We start from the raw sequence: 24,600 nt of genomic DNA on the forward strand, positions 1-24,600 counted from the left end.
GAAAAGGCCAGCCCTAGTGCGACGTGAGTCCAACGCACTAGGGCTCCTCAAGCAGTCAACTGAGGGGAGGAAGCATGTTTTCGTACCCATTACATTATCTGTTGGGGGAAGGGAACTTGTTTCTACTTTGGCACTGCTGGACTCAGGGGCTACGGTCTCCTATGTAGATATTGAGTTTGCTAAGAAGCATGGCATTCCTAGAGTGCGCAAGGCATGCGACGTGTGGGTGGAAGGAGCAGATGGGAGACTGCTGGAGACTGGGGTGGTTAACCATGAAACCTCAGCAGTAACGTGGGAGGTGCAGGGAGTAACGGGAACGTTTGTGTGGGATATTACGAGCTTGCCTAGATATGATGTGATCTTGGGGATGGATTGGCTAGCTGTAGTAAACCCACAAGTAGATTGGGCAACACGTAAAGTGATCTTAAAGAGGCAGGATTGTTGCACTCTAAATGTTACTCATTCTGATATGGAGGGAGTGCCTGCTGAGTATGGGGAGTTCTCTGATGTATTTTGTAAAAGAGAAGCGGACAAATTACCACCGCACAGGCCATATGATTGCGCCATCAAGTTGGCAGAAGGTGCGAAACTGCCAGCAGGGAGGCTGTATGCCTTGACTGTACCGGAAAGGCAAGCTTTGCGGGAGTTTCTAGATGAAAATTTAGCCAAGGGGTTTATTCGCCCATCTAGTTCTCCAACTGCGGCACCAGTATTCTTTGTAGCCAAAAAGACTGGGGAACTTAGGCTGGTCTGTGACTATCGGATCCTAAACAAATACACCATTCGGGATAGGTACCCGCTCCCTTTAATCTCGGAACTGTTATCAAGGGTGCAAGGGGCTAAGGTCTTTACCAAGCTTGACCTGCGGGGGGCCTATAACTTAATCCGTATACGGGAAGGGGATGAATGGAAGACGGCATTTAACACGTGTTTCGGATGCCACGAGTTCCGAGTCATGCCTTTTGGGCTTTGTAATGCTCCTGCGGTATTCCAGAGGTTCATGAACGATGTGTTCAGGGACCTAATTGACCAATTTTTAGTGATTTATTTGGATGATATCTTGATTTTTTCTAAGGACGAGAAAGAACATCGTCAACATGTCAAGCAGGTTCTGCACCGACTGCGGGCTAATGGGCTTTTCGCCAAGGCTTCCAAGTGCGTCTTTCATGTGCCTGAAGTGGAGTTCCTAGGTCATGTAGTGTCAGGTAGGGAACTTAAAATGGACCCACATAAGGTTGACGCCGTCAACTCATGGCAGGAGCTGAAGACTAAGAAGGATGTACAAAGGTTCTTGGGTTTCGCTAATTACTACCGGGAGTTTATTCCGAATTTTGCAAAGCTCACGGTACCTTTGACGCAGCTTCTGCGCAAGAAACAGCCATTTGTGTGGGGGCGGGAAGCTCACGAGGCGTTTCTACAACTAAAGTCTAGTTTTCAATCGGACAACATACTAACCCATCCTGATGTTGACAGACCGTTCGTGGTAGAAGCGGACGCTTCTAGCTACGCGTTGGGGGCTGTATTGTCTCAGAAGGATTCCTCAGGGACCTTGCGTCCCTGTGGATTTTACTCGCGGCAACTAACACCCTTCGAGCAGAACTATACCATATGGGAGAAGGAGTTGTTGGCGATTAAGGTGGCGTTTGAGGTGTGGCGGCACTGGCTTGAAGGGGCACGGCACCAGATCGTGGTCAGATCTGATCACAAGAACTTAGAGCACTTGCAAACAGCAAAGAAGTTAAACCAGCGTCAAATCCGCTGGGCTTTGTTTTTCTCCAGGTTTAACTTCAAGGTGCAGTTCGTGGAGGGGAAGGCAAACTTGCGGGCCGATGCTTTATCCCGCAAGCCGGAATTTAAGACCAATGAGCAGGTAGTATGTCAGACCATCTTGCCTACTGCCTCTCTGTGTGTTGTAGATAATGAGCTTGGGTTACATGACCAGATCCTTGAGGCTCAGAAGGATGATGTGTGGACTCAGGAGCAACTGATGCTGCTCTCTGCAGGTAACCGTACCATACTGCCGCATCTCCAGGATCAAGACGGGGTATTGGTGCGTAGGGGGCAGGTTTACGTACCAGTAGGGACCCTCAGGTTGGAGGTGATTAGAGCCCACCATGACGAACCCATGGCTGGGCACTTTGGCAGGTTCAAGACCGTACAGCTTATCACCAGGAGCTACTGGTGGCCAAAGATGCGGCAAGACATTCTGCGCTTTTGTGACAGCTGCGCCGTTTGTCAGCAGAGTAAGACGCCTGTTGGGCGCCCTAGAGGGTTGTTATCGTCTTTACCTGTTCCGGAGAGGCCATGGCAAATCATTTCCATGGATTTTATTTCAGATTTGCCTAAGTCTGGGGGTTATACTTGTATTTGGGTGGTGGTGGATTTATTTAGTAAACTGGCTCATTTTATTCCTTGTTCAACCATTCCGGCGGCCCCTACGTTGGCCTTACTATTTACAAAGCACATCTATCGTTTGCACGGAGCACCCGAGGTGATTATTTCAGATAGGGCTCCGCAATTTGTGTCACGCTTTTGGAAACACTTCCATGAGTGTTTGGGGACTAAGTTAAACGTGTCTTCAGCTTTCCATCCGCAAACGGATGGACAGTCGGAACGGGTTAATGGGCTCTTAGAGCAGTATCTGCGTTGTTTTTGTTTAGATCAACCCACGGCTTGGGTAAAGTGGTTACCGGTGGCGGAATTTGCTTACAACAATGCGGTGCACACGTCTAGTCAGCATACGCCATTTGAGCTAACTTATGGTTTTCACCCACGGGGAGGTGTGGCGCCGTCGACCAATGTGGTCTCTTCGGACCCTGTGTACCGCTCTTCGGAAATGGCTGCATTGCATGATGTTGCCCGTCGCTTACTGTTGGAAGCTAAGGCAACGCAGAAGACTCAGGCTGACCGCCACAGGCAGGCAGGGGAGGAGTTGGAAGAAGGGGATTTGGTGTGGTTATCTTCCAAACATATTAAACAGGCTGGGGGAAAGTTTGCGCCTCGGTATTTGGGTCCCTTTCCTATCGTTAAAAAGATTTCTTCTGTTGCGTTTCGTTTGCGTTTACCGTCTAGTTTAAAGGTCCATCCAGTCTTTCATCGTTCACTGTTGAAACTTGATACCTCTAGTCGTCGTGGTGCTATAGCGGAGGGTATCACTGCCACTTCTCCGCCATCGGGGGAGGAGGCCTTTGTGAGAGGGGATAGTGTTATGATTGAGCCTCATGGCTCTGTTACTGACAGACGTGGGCGTAAGACTCCTCGAGAGTCAGATACTCTCGAGGAGCGAGAGAGAAAAAGACTGCGAGACATATTTGCAGCACCATCTGACGAGGAGTCTTTCGAAGGGTTTACGGAGAGAATGGAGGAGGGGCTGGTTAGCTCAGAGGAGGATGAGATGGATTGGACTCGGGTAAGGGAGGAAGTGGGTGCCACTGGCCATGATGGGACAGAAGATGAATGGGGACCTTCAGGATTAGACCCATGGTTTAGCTGGAGGGATGGGACGGGATCCACAGCTGGAGATGCTGTTGGGCGTAGTCAGAGGTGTTCCAGCTCTGACGAGGAAAGTGATGAGGAAACGCCCGGGTTAAGGAGGACAGCTGACAGTGATGAAGATTTGTAACTGGCATAAAATGGGGCTTGAGAGCAATTGCAAATTGCGTTGGGCAAGGTAATCTGGGCAAACGCTTGGGATCCGTGTGTGTGTGGGACGCTTCCCTGAAGACTTGTGTGCTTTCCTGTGCTGTGACCTTGACCTTCCGTCGTCTTCTTGACGGACGCCATCTCCTGCTTTGAGAACTCGGACTGAACTGACCACGGCTTGTATTCCCCCCTTCTTGGACTTGGAAAAACTACAAACGTCTGCTTCTGGCTTTGATCTACGGAACGGAACTGGTCTACTCAACTGCTACAATCCTTGGCTGTTTTACTCGTGTTGGAGTTCCTGTCTGCTGTGTGTGTGGGGGAGCGACGCAAGTTACTCTAAGCACAGTGTTGGCAGCAGAGAGGAATCTGCTGCCAATTAGTTGCATTCTTTGTATCTTTTGTTCCTTGGCTTTCGTTTCGTTTATACCCAGGCTGACGCAAGCAGTTTGTTTTTACCCGGATTAAACTCCGGTTTAATCCGGTTTATCTTTTGAACATTTACTTTTGCCCCTTTTTGCTCCTAAAGGCAAAAACTGCCTGGCCCTTGTGTTTTACGGGCATTTTTGAGTTCTGTAATCTAATAAACTCTGTTACTTTGAATCTTGTGGCGTTCTGTCCTTGACAGTTGGAGGGCTAAAAGTGGTAGATATGCCCTCCATGTGTGGTGATTTTCACGCTTCTAACCATAAAACTGAGTGGAAGGGGAACGTGGGCAGCCCGCCCGTTGCCGCCAATGGTACAAATGCATCTGTATATTTGGATGGTGAAACGAAAGCTCATTCGGATGGGCAGTTTCAGAAGCAGCGGACGGACACAGAAATGTGACCATACGAATGGAACAAACAGAAATGGGTAGCGATTTTATACAAATGTGTAAGACTAGTCTTAAAGTTTAGGATATATAAAGAAGGGGAAAGAATTTTTTTAAAAAAGGCCAAGGAAGTGGAGCAGACAAACATATGACCTTTCCTCGGCGATGGAATAAGAAAACCTAAAGCAGGAAGAGATGAGGACTGATAGGGGTTCGTTTTAAGTAAGGTAATATCTTGCAGAGCTTAGAAAGTAACAGGAAATTAACCCATTAATGGATAACACCTTCTCTGCTGGATGAAATTTACAAAACATCCCTACTACAAGCATTTACAGACTATATATGCATATGAGGTGTAGACAAGAAGCAAGCAGAATGTATGCTTTTATGCTTACCGATCAATGCCCCTGGCATCTTTTTGCTGAGGTGCACCTCCAGAGAATTCTAGAAGATGTCTGCTCTGGTGAGCAGAATTGGTATGAAGTTCATCAGAAGCAGGGGCCCATTCAAGCACCCTAGAAACAAAAGAAAAAAAATTAATAATAACAACAACAACAACAACAACTTTATTTTTATATCCTGCCTTTATCTCCCCGAAGGGACTCAGGAGTGGTTTACATAGGGATAAGCCCAATCCAACAAAGATTAAAACCAAACACAGATTAAAATATATCTCAATAAAATCAACAACATTGCAAGAAGACAATAACATAAAAACAGCATCATCAACAGACAATAGTCTGAGCGGTAATTGGTACTGAAATTCAGGGGGAAGGACATTGTGCAATAGAATTTTATAACAGGACTGGTGGACAAAAATGCAAGGGCCAATAATAAATTAGATTCCTCCTTCAGTGAGCCACCTCAGGAGTTAATACAGGGTAGAAAAATAATGGTTTAGCATCCCATTCTGATTGGTCACAGTTTACAGTAACTGCTGGGCTTCTGCTAACAACGATATAATCTGAAACATATGTTTGGTTATAATATTTTTTCTGAGGACAGAACAATCCTTCAATTAGACAACATAAATGAAAACAGACAAAGTTGGTAAATGCCAGTAACAAAGATGTCCTCCTTCTCCTTCCAGATAGATCTTCTGCAACATTCGCTCCTGTCAGCGTTTTCTGGTCAAATATGCAGAATCCACATTTGACAGCCAGAAGCAAATTAATTTGTGAACCTAGCATGTGATCCAATACCAACCTGCGGTTTTGCTAATATACTCATTCTTCTCAGTATAAGAAGTGATCCAAAAATCCAATTAGTGCTGTAAGCAGGTAGCATTGCAGCCGGCTGCATTTTCAGAGACAATGTGTTATTTGTTTCTTTATGCTGGCATGATTTAATGCTACTCAGTATCTTTTGTGCAAAACAATATACAGCACAATCCTACATATGTTTACCCAGAAGTAAATCCTTGCTACACTCAAGGTGACATATTCCTGAGTAAGGTCCTTATTATACTATTGGTGTTATAGTGTATTGTTCCATTTTAACTGCCAGGGCAACATCCTACAAAATCAGCATTTAAATTCATTACTGCTTGGAGTATTTTGCATGAAAAGTACACATTCTGAGAATTATCTTTTCCTCATGCGTTACCTGTTAGCAAGTCAGAGATAAATCAATCCTACTTTGAGAGGAAGTTCAGTCATCCTTTCTCCGTACCAGAGAAGATAATAGTTAAATCTGGAGAGTATGAGGGAAATTTCCACTACTGGAATATGCTGTAAGCCGCACCACCAAAACTCAGTACAAAATCATAATGTATTTTGCAGCAAACAGTTTGTTTTTGTATTTTGACACTGGATGTCAGCAGCACTTTCTGTGGGAGGGGCATTAAGGATCACACAAAATTTTTGAAATGTAATGCATGTTTTTGAGAATCCTGAACTTGTAACTTCTAAATGATGAAACAAAGATTACAGTGCTTTGTTTAGGCAACTGTGTTCTTTTACTTGTTTTGTATTCTGTATGGTGACTTTTCGTGACTTCCATAAGACACGTCTGATGGCCTAATAAAATCTCACACAGGTGTGCAACATGCTAAGAGACCCAGAGGAACTGAAATGAACCCTCACCTTAGTTTATCATGATTCCACACTACAAACACCAGCAGCATCAGCACGCAGAGTGCTCTTCTCTTTGGAGAGGGGCTCTTGAGATTCTGGTTCTGAACAGGAAAAAAGCACATTCAAAGAAGGTAATGTTTTTCTAACATTGTTTTCAACAGTCCAGATTCTATTATGATATGTTACTATTTGCATAAGTTGCTAGCTACCATGGCCATTTAAAGCCACTTAAAGCACTGCTTTGTAAACTGTTAAGTCCTGACCTCAAATAGAGGTGGAAAGGTGTTGTGAGTAGAAAACATTTACTAAGCCCTGATTTGAAAGATTCAAACAATTACTGCTGAGAAAATCTGTCATCAATACCAAGAAAGGTTCTAGAATAGATCATTAAGTAAACAATCTGTAATCAATGTGTTGTTGAAGGCTTTCATGGCCGGAATATCTGGGTTTCTATGAGTCTTCCAGGCTGTATGGCCATGTTCCAGAAGCAGTCTCTCCTGACATTTTGCCCACATCTATGGCAGGCATCTTCAGAGGTTGTGAGGTCCAGCGAAACATGAGATGTCAGCAAAACATCAGGAGAGAATGCTTCTGGAACATGGCCATACAGCCTGGAAAACTCACAGCAACCCAATCTGTAATCACTTAGAAACAAATGCCACACTCACAAAAAGTCAACATGGGTTTCTAAAAACAAGTCATGTCAGATTACCTTTATCTCTTTTTTTTGACAGAGTTACAAGCTTGGTAGATGCAGGGAATGCTGTGGATGTGGCATATCTTGATTTCAATAAGACCTTTGACAAGGTCCCCATGACATTCCCACAAAAGAACTAGTACAATTACCATGCTATTGTTGGGCGGATTGGGAGCTGGTTGATTGACTAAATTCTAAGGATGTTCTCCAATGGGCCCCCTTCATCCTGGAGAGAAGAGACCAGTGGGGTGCCACAGGGTTCATTTTAAAGGAAGGATCACTGGCAATCTGAGGACATCTCCTGAGAAATATCTTCCTAAATGTCCAAACGACTCAAACGTCTTGGCTGGGGAGGCTCAGAGCGGCCGAAATGAGCACCAAACATTCTGAATCTCTAAGGCCATTTGCTTAACGCAAGCAGTAGCCAAAATGTGGCCAAGTTACAAAGGAAGATGTCCCTCATATCCAGCTTTTTTCAACTTCATGTGATAAAGATCCAGGCCCCGAGGTGGTCTGCTTGTGGGTCTCCAAGCTTTTGTTGGACTACAGCTCTCTTCATCCCTCCCCATGGGCTAGGCTTTATAGAGCTGATGAGAGCGGGACTCTAGCAGCATTGAAAGGCCATAAATGCCAACCCTGCTCTACAGCTTTGGTTCTGGCAGGAGTAAGCAAAAGGCAGCGAACTAGATCCAAGTCTATACAAAGCAGAGGTTTTAACAGTTGGCAGACATTTCCTTAATCCAGGGATTTTTCACCATGTCTTTATACTATGGGAAGCAAACTACGTACTTCAATATGCATTTTTCACTACAAACACACCTACCTCCTCTGCCAATTCCTCCAGCTGCCTCTTCAGGGAGCCATTCTCTCGCTTCAGGTGGTTGTTCTCCAACAAGGCTGCATTTAGCCTAGCCTCCAAGCTCAACAGGTATTCCTTTTTTTTCCTGCGTGACTGACATGCTGATTCTCGATTTTTAATCATCCGTTGCTGTTTTTTCAGAACATTTATCTATAGATAAAGTCAGCAATTTTTTTTAAAAAAAGAAAAGAGAACTGTATTGCAAAAAGCAAATGTTTAAGAATGCAAAGGCTTCCACAATTTTTCATGTTGTTTTAATCAGTGGTCACTATTTTAACATCTTTTGATATATATATTTTTGCATAAAAAATTCACCACAGGAGGAACTCCCAATTTAAAAGCAGAGTAATCTTTGTAGACAATGCAGAGTTTTATGTAACACTGCTATTAATTTGTAATTCACTACCCATGTACTTCTGGAATGCTGCAACCATTAACAGTGCTTTTAAGGCTTGGCTTCCAGGGATAAAGTAGAATTTAGATCACCTATACATTCCCTTAAAAGTGGCCATTTCCTATTTCTATTTCTTACTGTAGCATAGCACCCCATAGAAATAAGATTATCTTACTTACTAGAAATGTTAAAGTTATATAATATGTTTTGAAGAAGCCATCACGCACTCACTCTAGTGCAGTGGTTCTCAACCTATGGGTCCTCAGGTGTTTTGGCCTACAACTCCCAGAAATCCCAGCCAGTTTGCTGCTAGAATGTGTGGATCATTTCATATGTCATTCAATCAATGGCATTCCGCATGGTTATGCTTATTATCTGGTGACAAATGACAGCTATAGTGTGGATTTTGGATCAGAGAGGATGTCTTACAAAGCACTCTGCAGCATAAGCAGATAAGAACACTTGCTCAAATCAAACTCTCAAAGCTTATTAACTTGATTCATGACTGCAAGCCTCATTGGTTCTTCTCAGTCTCACTGATTCATGAGGCACTGGTGAAGACATGAATAAAGCACTCAGCACTGGTGAAGACATGAATAAAGCACTCCTTGGTCCACTGGTTACAGGCTGAGCATCCCTAATCTGGAAATCCAAAGTCTGAAATGCTCCAAAATCCTACATTGTTGGTTGAGATAGTGACATCTTTGCTTTCTGGTGCTTTAGTGTACAAAAAGTTTGCTTCACACACAAAATTATCAAAATACAGTATTGTGTACAAATTTATAGTTAGAGGATATGTGTATAAAGGTGTATATGAAACAAATATATTTTGTGTCTAGACTTGGGCCCCATCTCAAAGATACCTCATTATGTACTTATATACAAATATTAGCATTTCAAAATCGGGAGAGGGGATCAAAACTTCAAAACACTTCCAGTCCCAATCATTTTGGATAAATGATACTGAGTGGCAGTCAAGGCCAAACATGGCTGGTGATCACCTAATCAGAGAGCCAGTGCCTCAATTCTTGCTGAATTAATAAACTTACACTTAAGAATGGCTTTTAGGGCTGATTTGGCATCTGAACTGTACAATGACCAAAAGCTTCACAGTGAAAGAAGAATAAAAATCTCATCTCACAGAAAACCAGAATAACCTGGAGGATGTTTAAGCAGATGCTGGATGGCCATCTGTCATGAGTGCTTTGATTATGTGTTCCTGCATGGCCAAATGGGGTTGGGCTGGCTGGTCTCTTACAACTCTAGGATTCTATGATTCCAAGGAAAAGAGATTTAGCCTGGCTTCATTTTCTCCCTGTACAAAGTAGCAATTTCTTTTGATAGAAGAGGAACATTCAAGTATGGGAATGGCTACCTGTAGATTAAGTGAAACAAAACCTAATTTCCAAACATTCTGTAGATACTACCTGCCCGTCTTCCACTGTTCTTCTCCTCCTGTTTAAGGGTTATTACAGGGTTGTGGGGCGATTCGAAATGGAAACAGGAGTCATGCCATCTTCAATAACAGACTGTGAAGCTTCAATAATAACATCATAACTGATGGTTGCTTACAGTTTCCTTGAAACCATGAAAATTAACTGGGACAAAATAGAAAAGTCAATTCAAAACAGATGTTAGAAGGAACTTACATTCATGCCAATATTTTCAGAAGTAGCATGAAGAGTAGTCTTAGCCTCTGCTGTGTTTGAATTGCTAAGACTTTTCCCAGTAATTTGTGGCAATATGTTGACAGTATGGCCTGGTAGTGATGCAAGTTCACCAGTGATGGAAATGGTTGGGTTGGTGGGAGAAAGGATTCCAGGAGTCTGAAGATGTGCCGCGACAGAATGAGAAAGCACCACTGGTTGGCCTAAGACAGAAACAAAGAGCATTGTAATTTCAATTTAGGGCTTATGTGATGGGTTGATTTCTACAGAAAGGTGCAAAAGAAACAGTTACCTTCTCCTAACTTTATTGATCTGAGAAGAATGTTTCACAACTTTTCAAAACTTGGAAACCAGGTACACAAGAGAAGACCTCAGTTCAGTCAGACTCTGCCTCTTATTTAAATAGAACATCCTATGCCACACTTCACACTACATTTGAAACTTCCGTTTCAAACATGCTTTGCATTTGGTACAGGACATGCCATTAAAGAAAAGAAAATATTCCTGTCAGATCCAAACAAGTGTATTATCTTGAGCACAACACTCTCTTCAAAAAATACTTCTAAAAATAATAACAATTATTATTAAAACCAAAAGAAAACCCTCATTCTCAGAAAACAACAGAAGACAAATCAAGATTAAGCCGAAATGCACAAGCCTAGAAAGCATTTACAAAACATGCCTCTGATGATAAAGTAAATATGTCTGATGATCTTGGTTAATGAAGCCACTTCAGTTGGATAGATATAAAATATATACTACGGTCTCATCTACACTGCCATATAATCCAGTTTGAAACTGCATTATATTATCACTGTAGACTCATAGACTGCACTGAACTGCATTATATGAATCTCCACTGACCACAGTTAAAAGTGATTTTAAAATCCTGAATCACTGAGGGAAAAAGGGTGAACAGTATTATAGCTGAAGAAAAATCTCAGTTGCTCCTAGAACTTTGCAGCTCATTTTTTCCTCATTCACCCTGCCATACCTCCACATACCTTTAGGAAGTGCTGGCTGGATAGCAACAGCTGGTTGCTGCTTTGGCAGTGTCACAAGTGTTGGAAAAGCTGGAATGACAATAGCTTTAGTCTGGACGCTGAGGGGACCTTGAGACTTCCGAAAGGCAGGCAAAAGAGGCTTGGGCTGAATCAAGGGTTTGAAAACTCGTGAGTGACCTCGACTTGGAGTCGCTGATGATCGATTTGCTGGAGAGCAGAATAGAAATGAATTAAAACAGGAAAAATTAAGCTCAAATCCAATTGCCAGTCTCAACTAAAGTAATCATAGTGATTCAACAGCAGAAAGATAAGGATTTATCCTCTCCCAAATTAGCTTAACCCAGGAGAAAGCCGGATCATAGCTTTTAGTCACAGTGTGGCTGATCTGAGGTCACACCAACCTGTGTGGTCAGTGTAGATGTGCTTTAAGACGCATAAAATGTACTGTTTTCAATACACTGCTCTAAATCAAGGGGCTGCATTTTCCCCCTATTGTGCTTATAAAAGAAATTTGTGCCAAGATTATGACCCCACAGACAGAAGATGGCCAGAACCAGAGTATGAATTAACAAGTGTCCACTAATGGAATAATAACAATGTATTAATTATCATTAAACATTGTATTATGTACAATAAATGAATATAAATTTCAGATAAATGGCAACAAATGACAAACGATTGCATTCACAGTATGATGAATGGTACTAGTTACATTCACAATGGAGTAAACTTTCTTGTTTATTTTCTTGTTTCTTCATAAAAGATGAGTAGACCCCTGATCCACAACTGGTTTCAACTACCTATAGTCTTCGTCTGGTAGTAGGATTTTTGTTATTTAGTTCAAAACAATTCAAGAATGTACTCAATGAACCGTAAAGACTTTCATAAATATCATGGAACAAAGCGTTCTGTTTCAAATCAATGATACTCTGCATTCAGGTTTTATTCTACTATATTATTTTTTTTTCTTACAGAACCAGAGTATCCTTCATACCTGAACACTGCTTGCTTTTAGGCAGGGGTTTTTTCTCCTTCTGTTCTGTGTACAAAGAGAGACTTGGGAAGTCCTTTCCATACAACGATACAGGAGATGATTGGGAACTTGAACCCAAGTCTATATCTTCCTGGGAAAATTAGAACAAATTCCACAAAATTAGATCCTGTTGCAAAAAGTGAGTAAAAGATAATCACATACTAGCCAAAAGCCTTTCAAAACCTAAAGTTTTATCTACTTTTATTGCTTCTGATGTGTGATTCTGGTTGCATCCCAATTTTTTTTCTGAAAAAGAAAGCTCCTGCAGGTAAATCTAAATTTGTATGATCTATCTCAATCATGTCTTTGGATCTTTAATAGGGAGCACACAATGCCCCTATTAAAGCAGCTCCACTGGCTGCCAATAAACTGCCGGGCCCAATTCAAGGTGCAGGTCTTGACCTATAAAGCCCTACACGGCTCGGGCCCTACCTATCTCCGTGATCGCATCTCCTCCTATGAGCCAGTGCGGACCTTGAGATCTTCCGGGGAGGCTCTTCTCGCGCTCCCACCACCGTCTCAAGTGCGGCTGGTGGGGACGAGGGAACGAGCCTTCTCGGCAGTGGCCCCCCGGCTCTGGAATGCACTGCCAAAAGAGATCAGGCAATCCCCTACATTATCCAATTTCCGTAAGGAACTGAAGACCTGGTGGTGTCGGCAGGTTTTTGAGTAATTATATTGGACTACCGCCGATTTCGGAGCCTGAATACATTGCACAAGATTTCCCTATTCTAAAATGATACATTTTAATATACTGGGTTAATGGTTCCCGTCCCCTTGACCTGGTCATGTAAGTGTGATTTATCGTTATAATTGTACTATTTTACCTTGTTTAATAATGTGTGTTATGTCGTTATGTAATGTTGTGTTGCTTTTATGATTGTAAACCGCCCTGAGTCCCATCCGGGAGATAGGGCGGTATATAAATAAAGTATTATTATTATTATTATTATTATTATTATTATTATTATTATTATCTTAAAAGATTGGCTATGAATGAAAGGTTACTTAGAACCCAGATTTGGTGGACCACATCTGACTAGCTCAAAGTGTTAACCTGCTCACAGGGACATGCTGAACTGGAGAATCCACAGACAAAGGAGATGGAACTGAATCTGCTGAAGTGGCTGGTGAGAGAGGCTCCACCTTATAGTCTGTAAATGCAAAAGAAAAACAGGATGCATATTAACGAAACACTTTGTTCAAGCTTGCTTTCAAGTAAAACAGCTTTGCTATATACTGGACACAGAAATATGTATTCTGAATAAATTAACAGATGATGACCCCTCTTTCCTTGCCCCAAGGTATTGTGGATGTAGCATTTATTTGTTTCTGATAATAAAAACGCTTTTATTGGGTGTACCAAATATTCTTTCACACATGGAATTTCTTTTTGTGACATTTATTCTAAATTTCTTTTTCCAGACATTGTTATGTTTATAGCTACAGGATTTTCTTGACATTTTATTCGAATTGAAAAAAAACAACTCTAATCAGTTCTGGTGCTGGCTCTAGCTGCTGACAGTCAAATGTCTTGCTTAAATTTTCCTGTGTGTGAACAATCTTCTGATAAAAAATTACAGTACCCCTATTTTCAGCTGTTGCCCGAAAATAATATTTTTCTGTGAAGAATGTAGTCTTACAATTGTTATCATGATAAGCAAATTGATTTGAAATTACCTGTTGAAGTCTGCTTTGAAATATCTCTTGGATCTGAGTCCCAAGACATCAGATCTAAATCGAAGTCAAGTTCACAAAAGCTGTTTTCCTACAAATCACAAAAGCAACGTTACAGAGAGAAAAGCATTTAAAGCGCTGACGAGCCCTGAGCGGAAAAATTAATTTATTTGCTTTACCTATCACCCATCTTGCAGGTTGAGGTTCAAAGAAATCCGTTCTTTGAAAAGACTCAAGCAACAATGAGGGTTCTCAGTTCTAAGACTCCTTTCACATGCCCCCACTTTTACATGCAATTCTCCCATTAGTCAAAATGCAATATACATCACACTTCTCATGGTTTGCTCCTATAATAACTATAATATATTTCCTGGAGAAGATTAATCAGAGAATAAATTATAGCATGATTAAGCTAAACAGAATCTAGCTCAGGTTTATGAGCAAATGATGGCTCTGGTGAAAATGAAAGGTACAACTCAATTGTATTCTTCATTAAGAAATTCAGCCTCAAGCTATGCTAAGTATGAAGAAATGCAATCTGTTTCCGCATGTATACAAGTGACATTCATTTTGCATTAGAAGAAGCAGCAGCAGCATACAACAACAAAAATTAAGAGGCTTTTGCTTATCGATGTAACATGTCATACAACATGTGCTACTCACGAAAGTTTCATTTTCTAAATCGAGCTGAAGTTCGTGATCCCCTATCAGATCACCAATTTCATCAAAGATAAGAGAATCTAGAATGTAAACAATATAAAAAGGGCATAAATCATAAACTCCAAATCTTCATGGGGAGCAATATTCAAAACCTCTCAATTACCTTACTTATTTGAGTCTAATATGCAATGAAATCAAATCACAATTCAATTTTCAAAACTCTGAAACCAAAAAAAAAGTATTTGCTGGTGAATGTAATGCGCAGTGGCAAAAAGTGCAATCTTTGTAACTTATAACACCAAAGCTTCCAGCAAGGGAAAAGAAAACATTGGGATGTATCTACGTATCTATGCTGTAGAGTGAATCAATTTTAATTGCCTTGGTTCGATGCTATGGAATCATGGGGGCTGTAGTTTTACAAGGCCTTGAGCCTTCTCTGACAAAGAGTGTAGATGACTCACTAAACTAAAAATCCCAGGATTGCATAGAATTGAGTTATGGCAATTAGAGGAGAGATGACATCCCTTATCAGCACATTTTGCTATAAGCTGCTTCCCCTTTTGCTTTGGCTCAGCACTAAGATTACTGTGTTATGCGAACCTATTATTATTATTATTATTATTATTATTATTATTATTATTATTAATAATAATAATAATAATAATAATAATTTATTAACTTTATTTATACCCTGTCTTTATCCCAGTGGGGACCCAAAGTAGCTAAAAATTCCACACTTAGTCAAGTTTAAAAAGTGCAATACAAAAGTTAAATAACAATTACATAGTAACAGTGTGGTAAAAACAGATTAAAGTAAAATAAATACACTTAAAATGGCCTTTAAAAGTCTAATGCATACCTTAATTTTGGCAAGTTCATTTAGCAAAAAAAAAGTGAGCATTTGATGCAAGTAAATAGAGTAATCTGAATTCATGTCCTCCTGTGGGGAGAATCTTGTCCTTTTGTCTGATCTTGTAGAACATTTCTAAGGAAAGCTCATAAACTCTCCAGACTCTAAATTCTTGGACGATAGAACTAGAAAAAAATACTTGCATTGGATGGTCCAATGTATCCTGTTTTAAACATATAGGTTTGTTTGGTTTTTTAAGAAAAAATAAGAGGGTGCGTGATAAAGATGCAACACATAACATAAAGCATCGCACATTACTATTTGTTGTTGAAGGCTTTCATGGCTGGAATCACTGGGTTACTGTGAGTTTTTCGGCCTGTATGACTAAGTTTCAGTAGCATTCTTTCCTGACATTTCACCTGCATCTGTGTCAAACATCCTGAGGTTTGTTCAGAGGTCTGCTTGAAACGAGGCAAGTGGAGTGTATATACCTGTGGACTATCTAGGATGGGGGAAAGAACCCTTGGCTGTTTGAAGTGTAAATGTTGCAACTGGCAAGCTTGATTAGCACCGAGTAGCCTTGCAGCTGCAAAATCAATCAGCGTTGTTGCCTGAAAGCATCCTTTGTTTGAGAGGTGTTGCCTGGGACTTGATTGTTGGTTATCTGGAATTCCCTGTTGCTGAGGGGCGTTCATTATTTACTGGATTCTGGTATTTTTTAATACTGGTAACCAGATTTTTTTCATTTTCATGGTTTCCTACTTTCTGTTGAAATTGTCCACATGCTTGTGGATTTCAACAGCTTCTCTGTGTAGTATGACATGATGGTTGTCAGAGTGGTCCAACATTTCTGTATTCTCAATATTCTATGTCCAGGTTGGTTCATCAAGTGCTCTGCTATAGCTGACTTCTCTGGTTGAATTAATCTGCAGTGCCTTTCGTGTTCTTTGATTCGTTTCTGGGCACTGTGTTTGGTGGTTCCTGTGTAGACTTGTCGACAGCTGCATGGTATATGTTAGACCAGTGGTTCTCAACCTGGGATTTCCCAGATTTTTTTGGCCTACAACTCCCAGATATCCCAACCAGTTTACCAACTGTTAGGATTTCTGGGAGTTGAAGGCAAAAACATCTGGGGACCCCAGGCTGAGAACCACTGTGTTAGACTCAAACACAAATCAAAGAGCATGAAAGGCACTACAGACTAATTCAACCAATGCCTCTGCCCTGAGAGATTGACAGTTTCTACTAACCCTGTGGTTACTTACAAGATGTCTCTTTTTGTGCTGGCAGCACAGAAAATCCAGGCAAGATTAATTTCCAATATTGCAGTTGACTGTGTGGATGCTGTTTATATGCAAGGTGTTATTTGCTTAAGTTTTAATAAGTTTTAATAATGCTGATTTCACTTGGTTTTACATGGCTTTGAACTATGCAGGTGCCAGTCAAGGCAGTATCTTATGTAGCATTTTAAGGGCGTATCTCGCCATTGATATATGTAGCATTTCAAAGATTTATATAGAATTTTAATGGCATTTAATAATCTGGTTTCCATGTACAGTAGAGTCTCACTTATCCAACGTTCTGGATTATCCAACGCATTTTTGTAGTCAATGATTTCAAAACATCATGATATTTTGGTGCTAAATTCATAAATACAGTAATTACTACATAGCATTACTGCATATTGAACTACTTTTTCTGTCAAATTTGTTGTATAAAATGATGTTTTGGAGCATAATTTGTAAAATCATGACCTAATTTGATGTTTAATAGGCTTTTACTTAATATCTCCTTATTATCCAACATATTCGCTTATCCAACAGTCTGCCGGCCCGTTTACGTTGGATAAGCGAGACTCTACTGCAGGGGTCCCCAAACTAAGGCCCGGGGGCCGGATGCGGCCCTCCAAGGTCATTTACTTGGCCCCCGCCCTCAGTTTTGTAATATAATATTTTATATCAGTTTTAATAATATAATATACAGTAGAGTCTCACTTATCCAAGATAAATGGGCTGGCAGAACTTTAAATAAGCAAAAATCTTGGATAATAAGGAGGGATTAAGAAAAAAGCCTATTAAACAGAAAATTACATTATGATTTTACAAACTGAGCACCAAAACATCATGTTTTACAACAAACTGACAGAAATAGCAGTTCAATACACAGTAATATTATGTAGTAATTACTGTATTTATGAATTTAGCACCAAAACATTGCAACATTTACTACAATAACAATGACTACTAAAAGGCAGACAGCCTTGGATAATACAGAACCTTGGATAAGTGAAGCTTGGATAAGTGAGACTCTACTATATTGTATATACATATAATATTGATAAAAATATTATAATGTTATACAATAGAATACTACTAATAATACAATATAATAATATTAATTATATGTTATATAATACACATACTATTACAGTATAGTGGTTTAGTTCACTATAGTAATATATAATGCTAATATTGTGCTATGCTAATGTACATTGTATGTACATACAGCTGCTCTGAGTCCCCTTTGGGGTGAGAAGGGTGGGATATAAATGTAGTAAATAAATAAATAATTAATTTTAGACTCAGGCTCGGCCAAACTCTGAAATGATTGAAGGCACACAACAGCAACAATCCCAATTACCTTGACTATCTCATTGGCCAGAAGCAGACCCACACTTTCCATTGAAATCCTGATAGGTTTATGTTGGTTAAGATTGTTTTCATTTTTAAATATTGTATTGTTCCTTCATTGTAGTTGTTGTTGTTTTGCACTACAAATAAGACAAATATGCAGTGTGCATAGGAATTTGTTTGTATTTTTTTCAAATGATAATTCGGCCCCTCAACAGTCTGAAGGATTGTGGACCGGCCCTCTGCTTTAAAAGTTTGAGGACCCCTGCTCTACTGTATGTGAAAGACCTATGGTCTAAACATCGAATAAAATTTAACTTGGCATGGCCATACAGTCAGAACAACTCACAGCAACCCAGTGATACTATTTGGTTCCAGGGCCAGGTGCTTTCCAGGAAGAGACCTGATGGGGCACGAGGGTTGATTTTGGGAGGAGGGATTTCCTCCCTGCTACTTCCGGTGGGCGGGGCTGGCGAAGAGACACATCGCCATAACGAAGTGAAACTGCCCCCATGGGAGATAAATCGCGTTTCTTCCATTCAATCTTTGGCACGACTCAATGAGCCAGTTGTGGCCTATCAAGCAGGCTCGTGGTGCTTGCTGATTTGTTCTCAAGAGCCAACGAAAGCTCTTGAGAGCAAAGGGTCTGTTGTGCAGAGCTTCAGCTTTCCTTCTCCATCTATAGCAATGGTTCTCAATCTGTGGGTTCCCATTTGTTTTGGCCTACAACTCCCAGAAATCCCAGCCAGTTTACTAGCTGTTAGGATTTCTGGGAGTTGAAAGCCAAAACAAATGGGGACCCACAGGTTGAGAACCACTGATCTATAGGACGCTCTCCTCTCACAAACGCCTCCTTACCCCACTCAGGAACAGGTTCCCCCGGAGCCCAGTCGGCCACTGGGGCTGTCATCTCCGCCGCGGCCATAGCGCTTCTGCTTGCTTCCGGGATTGCCGGCTGTCTAAACACACGTGTACTTCCTAGTCGAGCTCCACCCCCCGACTACGGAGTCTGGGAAAGGTCAAAAGAGCTAGAGCCTGCTCGGCGCGTGAGATGCAGCTGGACCCGCTCCCTGTGGGCGGGGCTTGTGTACTCTGTGCCCGGGGATTGGTCAACGAGATAAAAGAGTCTTAGTGGACTTTCAGTTCATTGCAGAAGGGCTGCCACAGTTTGTTGAGGTCAGTGCTGGTGATAAAGCTCCAGCAAGGAGGCAAGTTTTAAAGTATAGAAACCCTTCCTCTTTCCCCTTTCCTTGCCTGTTTCTTTTTTCTTTCCTCTTTCTTTTCTTTCCAGAGATACAGGGAATTGTATTGGGAGTCCCATTGGCTGTCTTTGAGGGCCTTCAGAGGCTGATAGGAGAGTCTAGTTGAGTGTTTCACATCTGAGGCCAAGAGCTTGAACATTGTTCCCATCCTAAATATCTCGATGTCACCTTAGATCGAACACTAACATAAGAAACACTGCATGAACACCAAGCACAAAGTGCAGTAGGGTCTCACTTATCCAAGCTAAATGGGCTGGCAGAAGCTTGGATAAGTGAATATCTTGGATAATAAGGAGAGATTAAGGAAAAGCCTATTAAACATCAAATTAGGTTATGATTTTACAAATTAAGCACCAAAACATGTTTTACAACAAATTTGTCAGAAAAAGTTCAATACGCAGTAATGTTAAGTTGCAATTACTGTATTTACGAATTTAGCAGCAAAATATCACGATATATTGACTACAAACATTGACTACAAAAATAGCTTGGATAATCCAGAAACTTGGATAAGCGAGGCTTGGATTAGTGAGACTATACTGTAGTTGCATGCAATAACATCCTGCGGATTAACTGGCAGACCCGAAATTAATAAGAACATCAGCCCTTGTCTTACTCAACTGCTGAGTATGCCTGCCCTGTTTGGCACAAATCTGCCCATGTGAAGCAGGTGAACATAGCACTGAACAAAACATGCAGAATACAGTAAAGTCTCGCTTATCCAACATAAATGGGCCAGCAGAATGTTGGATAAGCAAAAATATTGGATAACAAGGAGGGATTAAGGAAAAGCCTATTAAACATCAAGTTACGTTATGATTTTACAAATTAAGCACCAAAACATCATGTTTTACAAGAAAATGACAGAAAAAGCAGATCAATACACAGCAACGTTATGTAGTAATTACTATATTTACGAACTTAGCACCGAAATATCACAATGTATTGAAAACATTGACTACAGAAATACTGACTACTAAAAGGCAGACTGCGTTGGATAATACAGAATGTTGGATAAGCAGAGGTTGGATAAGCGAGACTCTACTGTAATCACAGGATGTCTCAAATCTACACCTGTTGATAAACTACAAGCTAGCTGGCATTGCCCCCCCGATGTGCGACAGAAGGTTGCGGCTGAGAGAAATAAGGTTGAACACTGAAAGCCATCCACTGCATGACTGTCAGCCTCCTCCCAGCAGACTCAAATCAAGCAAAGGTTTCATGAGGACTACCACTCCTCTTTACGTTCCCCCAGCAACAGCGAGGCTGTCCCTCTGGGCAGCTAAGCCAGGAAATCCCAGTTGGATGGCCTCCCACAAAGGTCTGCCTGCAGGGGCAAACCAAGAATGGGCAACCTGGAAGTCCCTGAAGAGACTCAGAAGTAGAGCGGGCAGATCAAAAGACAACCTGGCAAAATGACACTATCTAGAAGAATCCGAGCAGACAACTCCACATCTGTACACTTGTCCGCAGTGTCCTGCCTCGTGTACAGAGGAAGAATTGTTTGAGGCTACAGACAATGCAATCACTATTGCCCATTTTTGGTCAAAAGATATTTAGCTACTTGTGCTCCTATTTTTTTATCAGTTTTGTACTAATTTATACAGTGCTTTTGATATGAAATAAATACATCCACACTACCATATAAAATCCAGATGATCTGCTTTGAACTGCATTCCCTGTGTCTACTAAGCTTGTAACTCTATAAAAAGAAAAGATTAGTCTGGAATGACTTGTTTTTGAAAAAGCCATGTTGACTTTTAGTGATCACAGCATTCCTTTCAAAGTGATTGCAGACTGCTTCCTTAATTATCTTTTCCAGAATCTTTCATGGTATTGATGTCAGGCTGACTGGATGGTAATTGTTTGGGTCCTCTTTTTCTCCTTCTTAAAGATAGAGTCTTTAAGCTCCAGGCTGCTGGGACTTCTCCCATTCTCTAATTCTTGAAGATTATTGCCAGTGGTTCTGAAGCGACTTCTGCTAGTTCCTTCAATACTCTTGGATGGAGTTCATCTGGTCCTGGAGACTTGAATTCATTTAGAGTGGCCAGGTATTCCTAGACTACTTTTAAAATCTATTTTGGGTTACACTTCCATGATTACTTCATCCACTACATATTGCTTTTATTATCAGATTTGCAAGTTATCCAAAGAAAATGGAAATATTAAGTTCTTCCTAAGAATTAAAAATGTACTTACAAAGGGAAACTATTCTTGATTTTAGAAGAGCTAATGTTAGGAAATTTAAGGAAATACTGAGTGTGATCCCATAGATAGGAATTCTTAAAGAGAAGGGAGTTAATGATGGATGGGAGTTTCTTAAAAGCGAGATACTGAAGGCTCAAATGCAAACAATGCTGATAAGAAAAAATAATAGAAGTGGAAAGGTGTTATTTGGTTATGTCAGTAAAAAAAGGAAGAAAAGGGAAATGGTATGGCCTATGTGGAGAAGGTGGTGAAATGCTAACCTGAGCAATATGAATGAAGCAATAGGAATATACAACCCAAAATATTAGACAATTAGAAATTAGACAAGCCCCAACATTGGCCATCTTTCGTAAGGACCTGAAAACCTGGTTGTTTCAGCTTGCTTTTGACAACTCCTAGTCACAAATGCCCAGTCCCTAGGCTCAACAAGATTATGCTGCTATTTTCACTTTATCCAATATCTGGCCCTATCTATGCTGCTTGCACTACCCCATGCCTTACTCGGCCCTTATATATCCTGATCACACCCATTATACAACGGCAATTGGTTTTGCAGAGTATTGTTTACGCAGCTGTTTGACATTCTTATGTTTTATTGAAATTGTGTTTAACTGTTTTATTATTATTGTTTTTATTTTACCTATATTTTTACTTTGCTGGATCATTTGTATTTGTATCTATGGGCATTGTCCTATATGTAAGCTGCCCCAAGTCCTGCTTGGGAGATAGTGGCAGGGTATAAGAATAAAGTTGTTGTTATTATTATTATTATTATTATTGACACAACAACATAATATTACACAGCAAACAAGATAGATATGCTGGATTTCATATCACAAAATCACAAGTCAAACACTTCCCAAGTGTTTAGGACTGTGTGATGTATTTTCGTCATATTATTATTATTATTATTATTATTATTATTATTATTATTATTATTATTGAAGACCTAGCACCTGAGTCAATAAGAAGAAAATTGAATGGCAAACCATGAGGAGCCCATCCTATTCGAAGCCCAACTCTGCGGGAAGATAATGGTGCAATCCTTAAAATAGCAACAATTTAAAAAAATCATATTTTCTCCAAGCAAGAGGGTGCAGTTGAGGAGGAGGAAATGTCTGGAGGGTCTGGCAGAGGTTTTGTCCTCGTTCTTTGCCCTTACATACCTGTCGTGCCTTTCCTCAACCCATACCCATCACCTCCTCTGTTTCTAGGCCTATTTCTTTCTCCCTCATCCATCCATATGGCTGGTGCCTTGGTTGGCTCCTTTCCCTTCAGCTTGGGCTGAGCTGTTTCTTCTCCTTTGAGCAGCAGCCCCTTTTACCATGTATGCGGGTGGGAGAAGGGAGAAGCCTTTTGTGACCCCACCATTCACTTATGTAACCCCATTCGGGGCCCCAACCCTTACTTTAAGAAGCTTTGATCCAAACAACTTGAGAAAACCACATCAAAAATATTAGTCGACAATGACACCCCCTTTCCTAAATCAGTAACAGCCTCACACCATTAAGCTGGATGGGACAGAAATGTATGGCATTTTTTTTCATTCCATATGTGGTAAAATGTGTGTTAATTGTAGGATTTGGACCCCAGCCATTCAGAACAACCTCCATTTTAACAAAAAATCTTCAGATCTCTAATGGGTTTTAATATTTTTATTTACAAATGACATCATTTCAATATTCGTTGCAGCAATATTAGAGAATGGTTTTTGGGGGGACAAATTCTGTTGGCAGAAATATTAACAGTCAGGCAATCAAGGATATAACCAAGAAAAGTTTTTAGAGACATGGTTTCAATGTATCCAACATGTAAACAGTGTGATATCAGATCTTCATGTACCTAGTATATAAAAGCCTTTTGGACAGGAATATTCTCCTAGAATGGGAAAGAAACATGAAAAGAGTTTATGAGCAATAGGTTAGAGACTGTTATATTTCGACCTTATTTTACTATTGGTGTAACCTTTGCTATTGTAGTCAGAAAACATTGTGAAAGTGTTTGTTATAGAGTACAAATCCAACGGAGCAGGTTTAAGGAGGAAGAGAAAGTGTATATAACCCCTGCTTTTTCTCTCGTAAAAGACCCAAATCTTTTTTAATCTCATCTCACTTATATCCCTTTTGATACATTTCCTATTGTTCTCTACGATTTTTAAAAATAAACAAGCCTTAATTTTCAGTTTGAGTTGCTACTCATAAACTAATCAAAAAAAGGCAGAAAGTAGCTTTCAAAAAAGGGGGCTGTGATGGCACAGCGGGTTAAATGGCTAAGCTGCAGAACTTGCTGACCGGAAGGTCAGTGGTTTGAATCTATGGGATGGGGTGAGCTCCCGTTGTTAGCCCTAGCTTCTGCCAACCTAGCAGTTTGAAAACATGCAAATGTGAGTAGATCAATAGGTACAGCTTCAGAAGGAAAGTAATGGCGCTCCATGTAGTCATGCCAGTCACATGGACAACACCAGCTCTTTGGCTTAGAAATAGAGATGAGTGTCAACCCCCAGAGTAGGACTCAACTAGAGTTAATGTCAAGGGAAAACCTTTACCGTTACCTTTAAAAAAAGTAGCCCTGTTAGTCTATTGTAGCATAAAAAGTAGGAAAAGAGATGGAAAGAGAGAAAGGAATGCAGGAGCAACTTCAAGACTAAGGGTTGAATATTTTAGGATGAACCTTTGTATTGCATCTTTAATAGTTGGTTGATATCCATGAAAGCTCATGCTAATAGAAAAACTAGTTAGTTGTAAAGGTGCATTCCTTTTTTTACTCCCCCTCCTGTCCTTTTTGAAGAGGCTACAAAGCTACTGGGTGTCCTAAGTATTAGGTAAAGGTAAAGGTTTTCCCCTGATGTTAAATCCAGTTGTGACCGACTCTGGAGGTAGGTGCTCATCTCCATTTCTAAGCCGAAGAGCTGGCGTTGTCCGTAGACACCTCCAAGGTCATGTGGCTGGCATGACTGCATGGAGCGCCGTTACCTTCCTGCCAGAGCAGTACCTATTGATCTACTCACATTGGCATGTTTTCGAACTGCTAGGTTGGCAGGAGCTGGACCTAACAGCGGGCACTCATTCCGCTCCCGGCATTTGAACCTGGCACCTTTTGGTCTGGAAGTTCAGCAGCTCAGTGCTTTA

At 40.8% G+C, this 24,600-nt stretch overlaps 2 protein-coding genes across 2 annotated transcripts in view; both read right to left on the bottom strand.

Annotated features, from left to right (window-relative positions):
• atf6 (activating transcription factor 6) overlaps positions 1-19,010 on the bottom strand; it is a 68,474-nt gene extending 49,464 nt beyond the window's left edge. Inside the window, exons 1-10 of the mRNA XM_003219841.4 lie at positions 18,861-19,010; positions 14,526-14,602; positions 13,866-13,953; positions 13,251-13,339; positions 12,147-12,276; positions 11,153-11,359; positions 10,131-10,351; positions 8,052-8,237; positions 6,541-6,632; positions 4,852-4,971 (exon numbers count right to left, since the gene is read on the bottom strand). Of these exons, the coding sequence (XP_003219889.2) occupies positions 4,852-4,971; positions 6,541-6,632; positions 8,052-8,237; positions 10,131-10,351; positions 11,153-11,359; positions 12,147-12,276; positions 13,251-13,339; positions 13,866-13,953; positions 14,526-14,602; positions 18,861-18,927 (1,277 nt within the window). The 5' untranslated portion in view covers positions 18,928-19,010. The remainder of the gene's footprint in view (positions 1-4,851; positions 4,972-6,540; positions 6,633-8,051; positions 8,238-10,130; positions 10,352-11,152; positions 11,360-12,146; positions 12,277-13,250; positions 13,340-13,865; positions 13,954-14,525; positions 14,603-18,860) is intronic.
• A 4,102-nt stretch (positions 19,011-23,112) lies between these two features.
• selp (selectin P) overlaps positions 23,113-24,600 on the bottom strand; it is a 38,338-nt gene continuing 36,850 nt past the window's right edge. Inside the window, exon 19 of the mRNA XM_008108922.3 lies at positions 23,113-23,350. The gene's annotated coding sequence lies outside the window, so the exon portion shown is untranslated. The remainder of the gene's footprint in view (positions 23,351-24,600) is intronic.

The sequence above is a fragment of the Anolis carolinensis genome, chromosome 4 (assembly GCF_035594765.1).
Source record: "Anolis carolinensis isolate JA03-04 chromosome 4, rAnoCar3.1.pri, whole genome shotgun sequence".
Classification (NCBI taxonomy): Eukaryota; Metazoa; Chordata; class Lepidosauria; order Squamata; family Dactyloidae; genus Anolis; species Anolis carolinensis.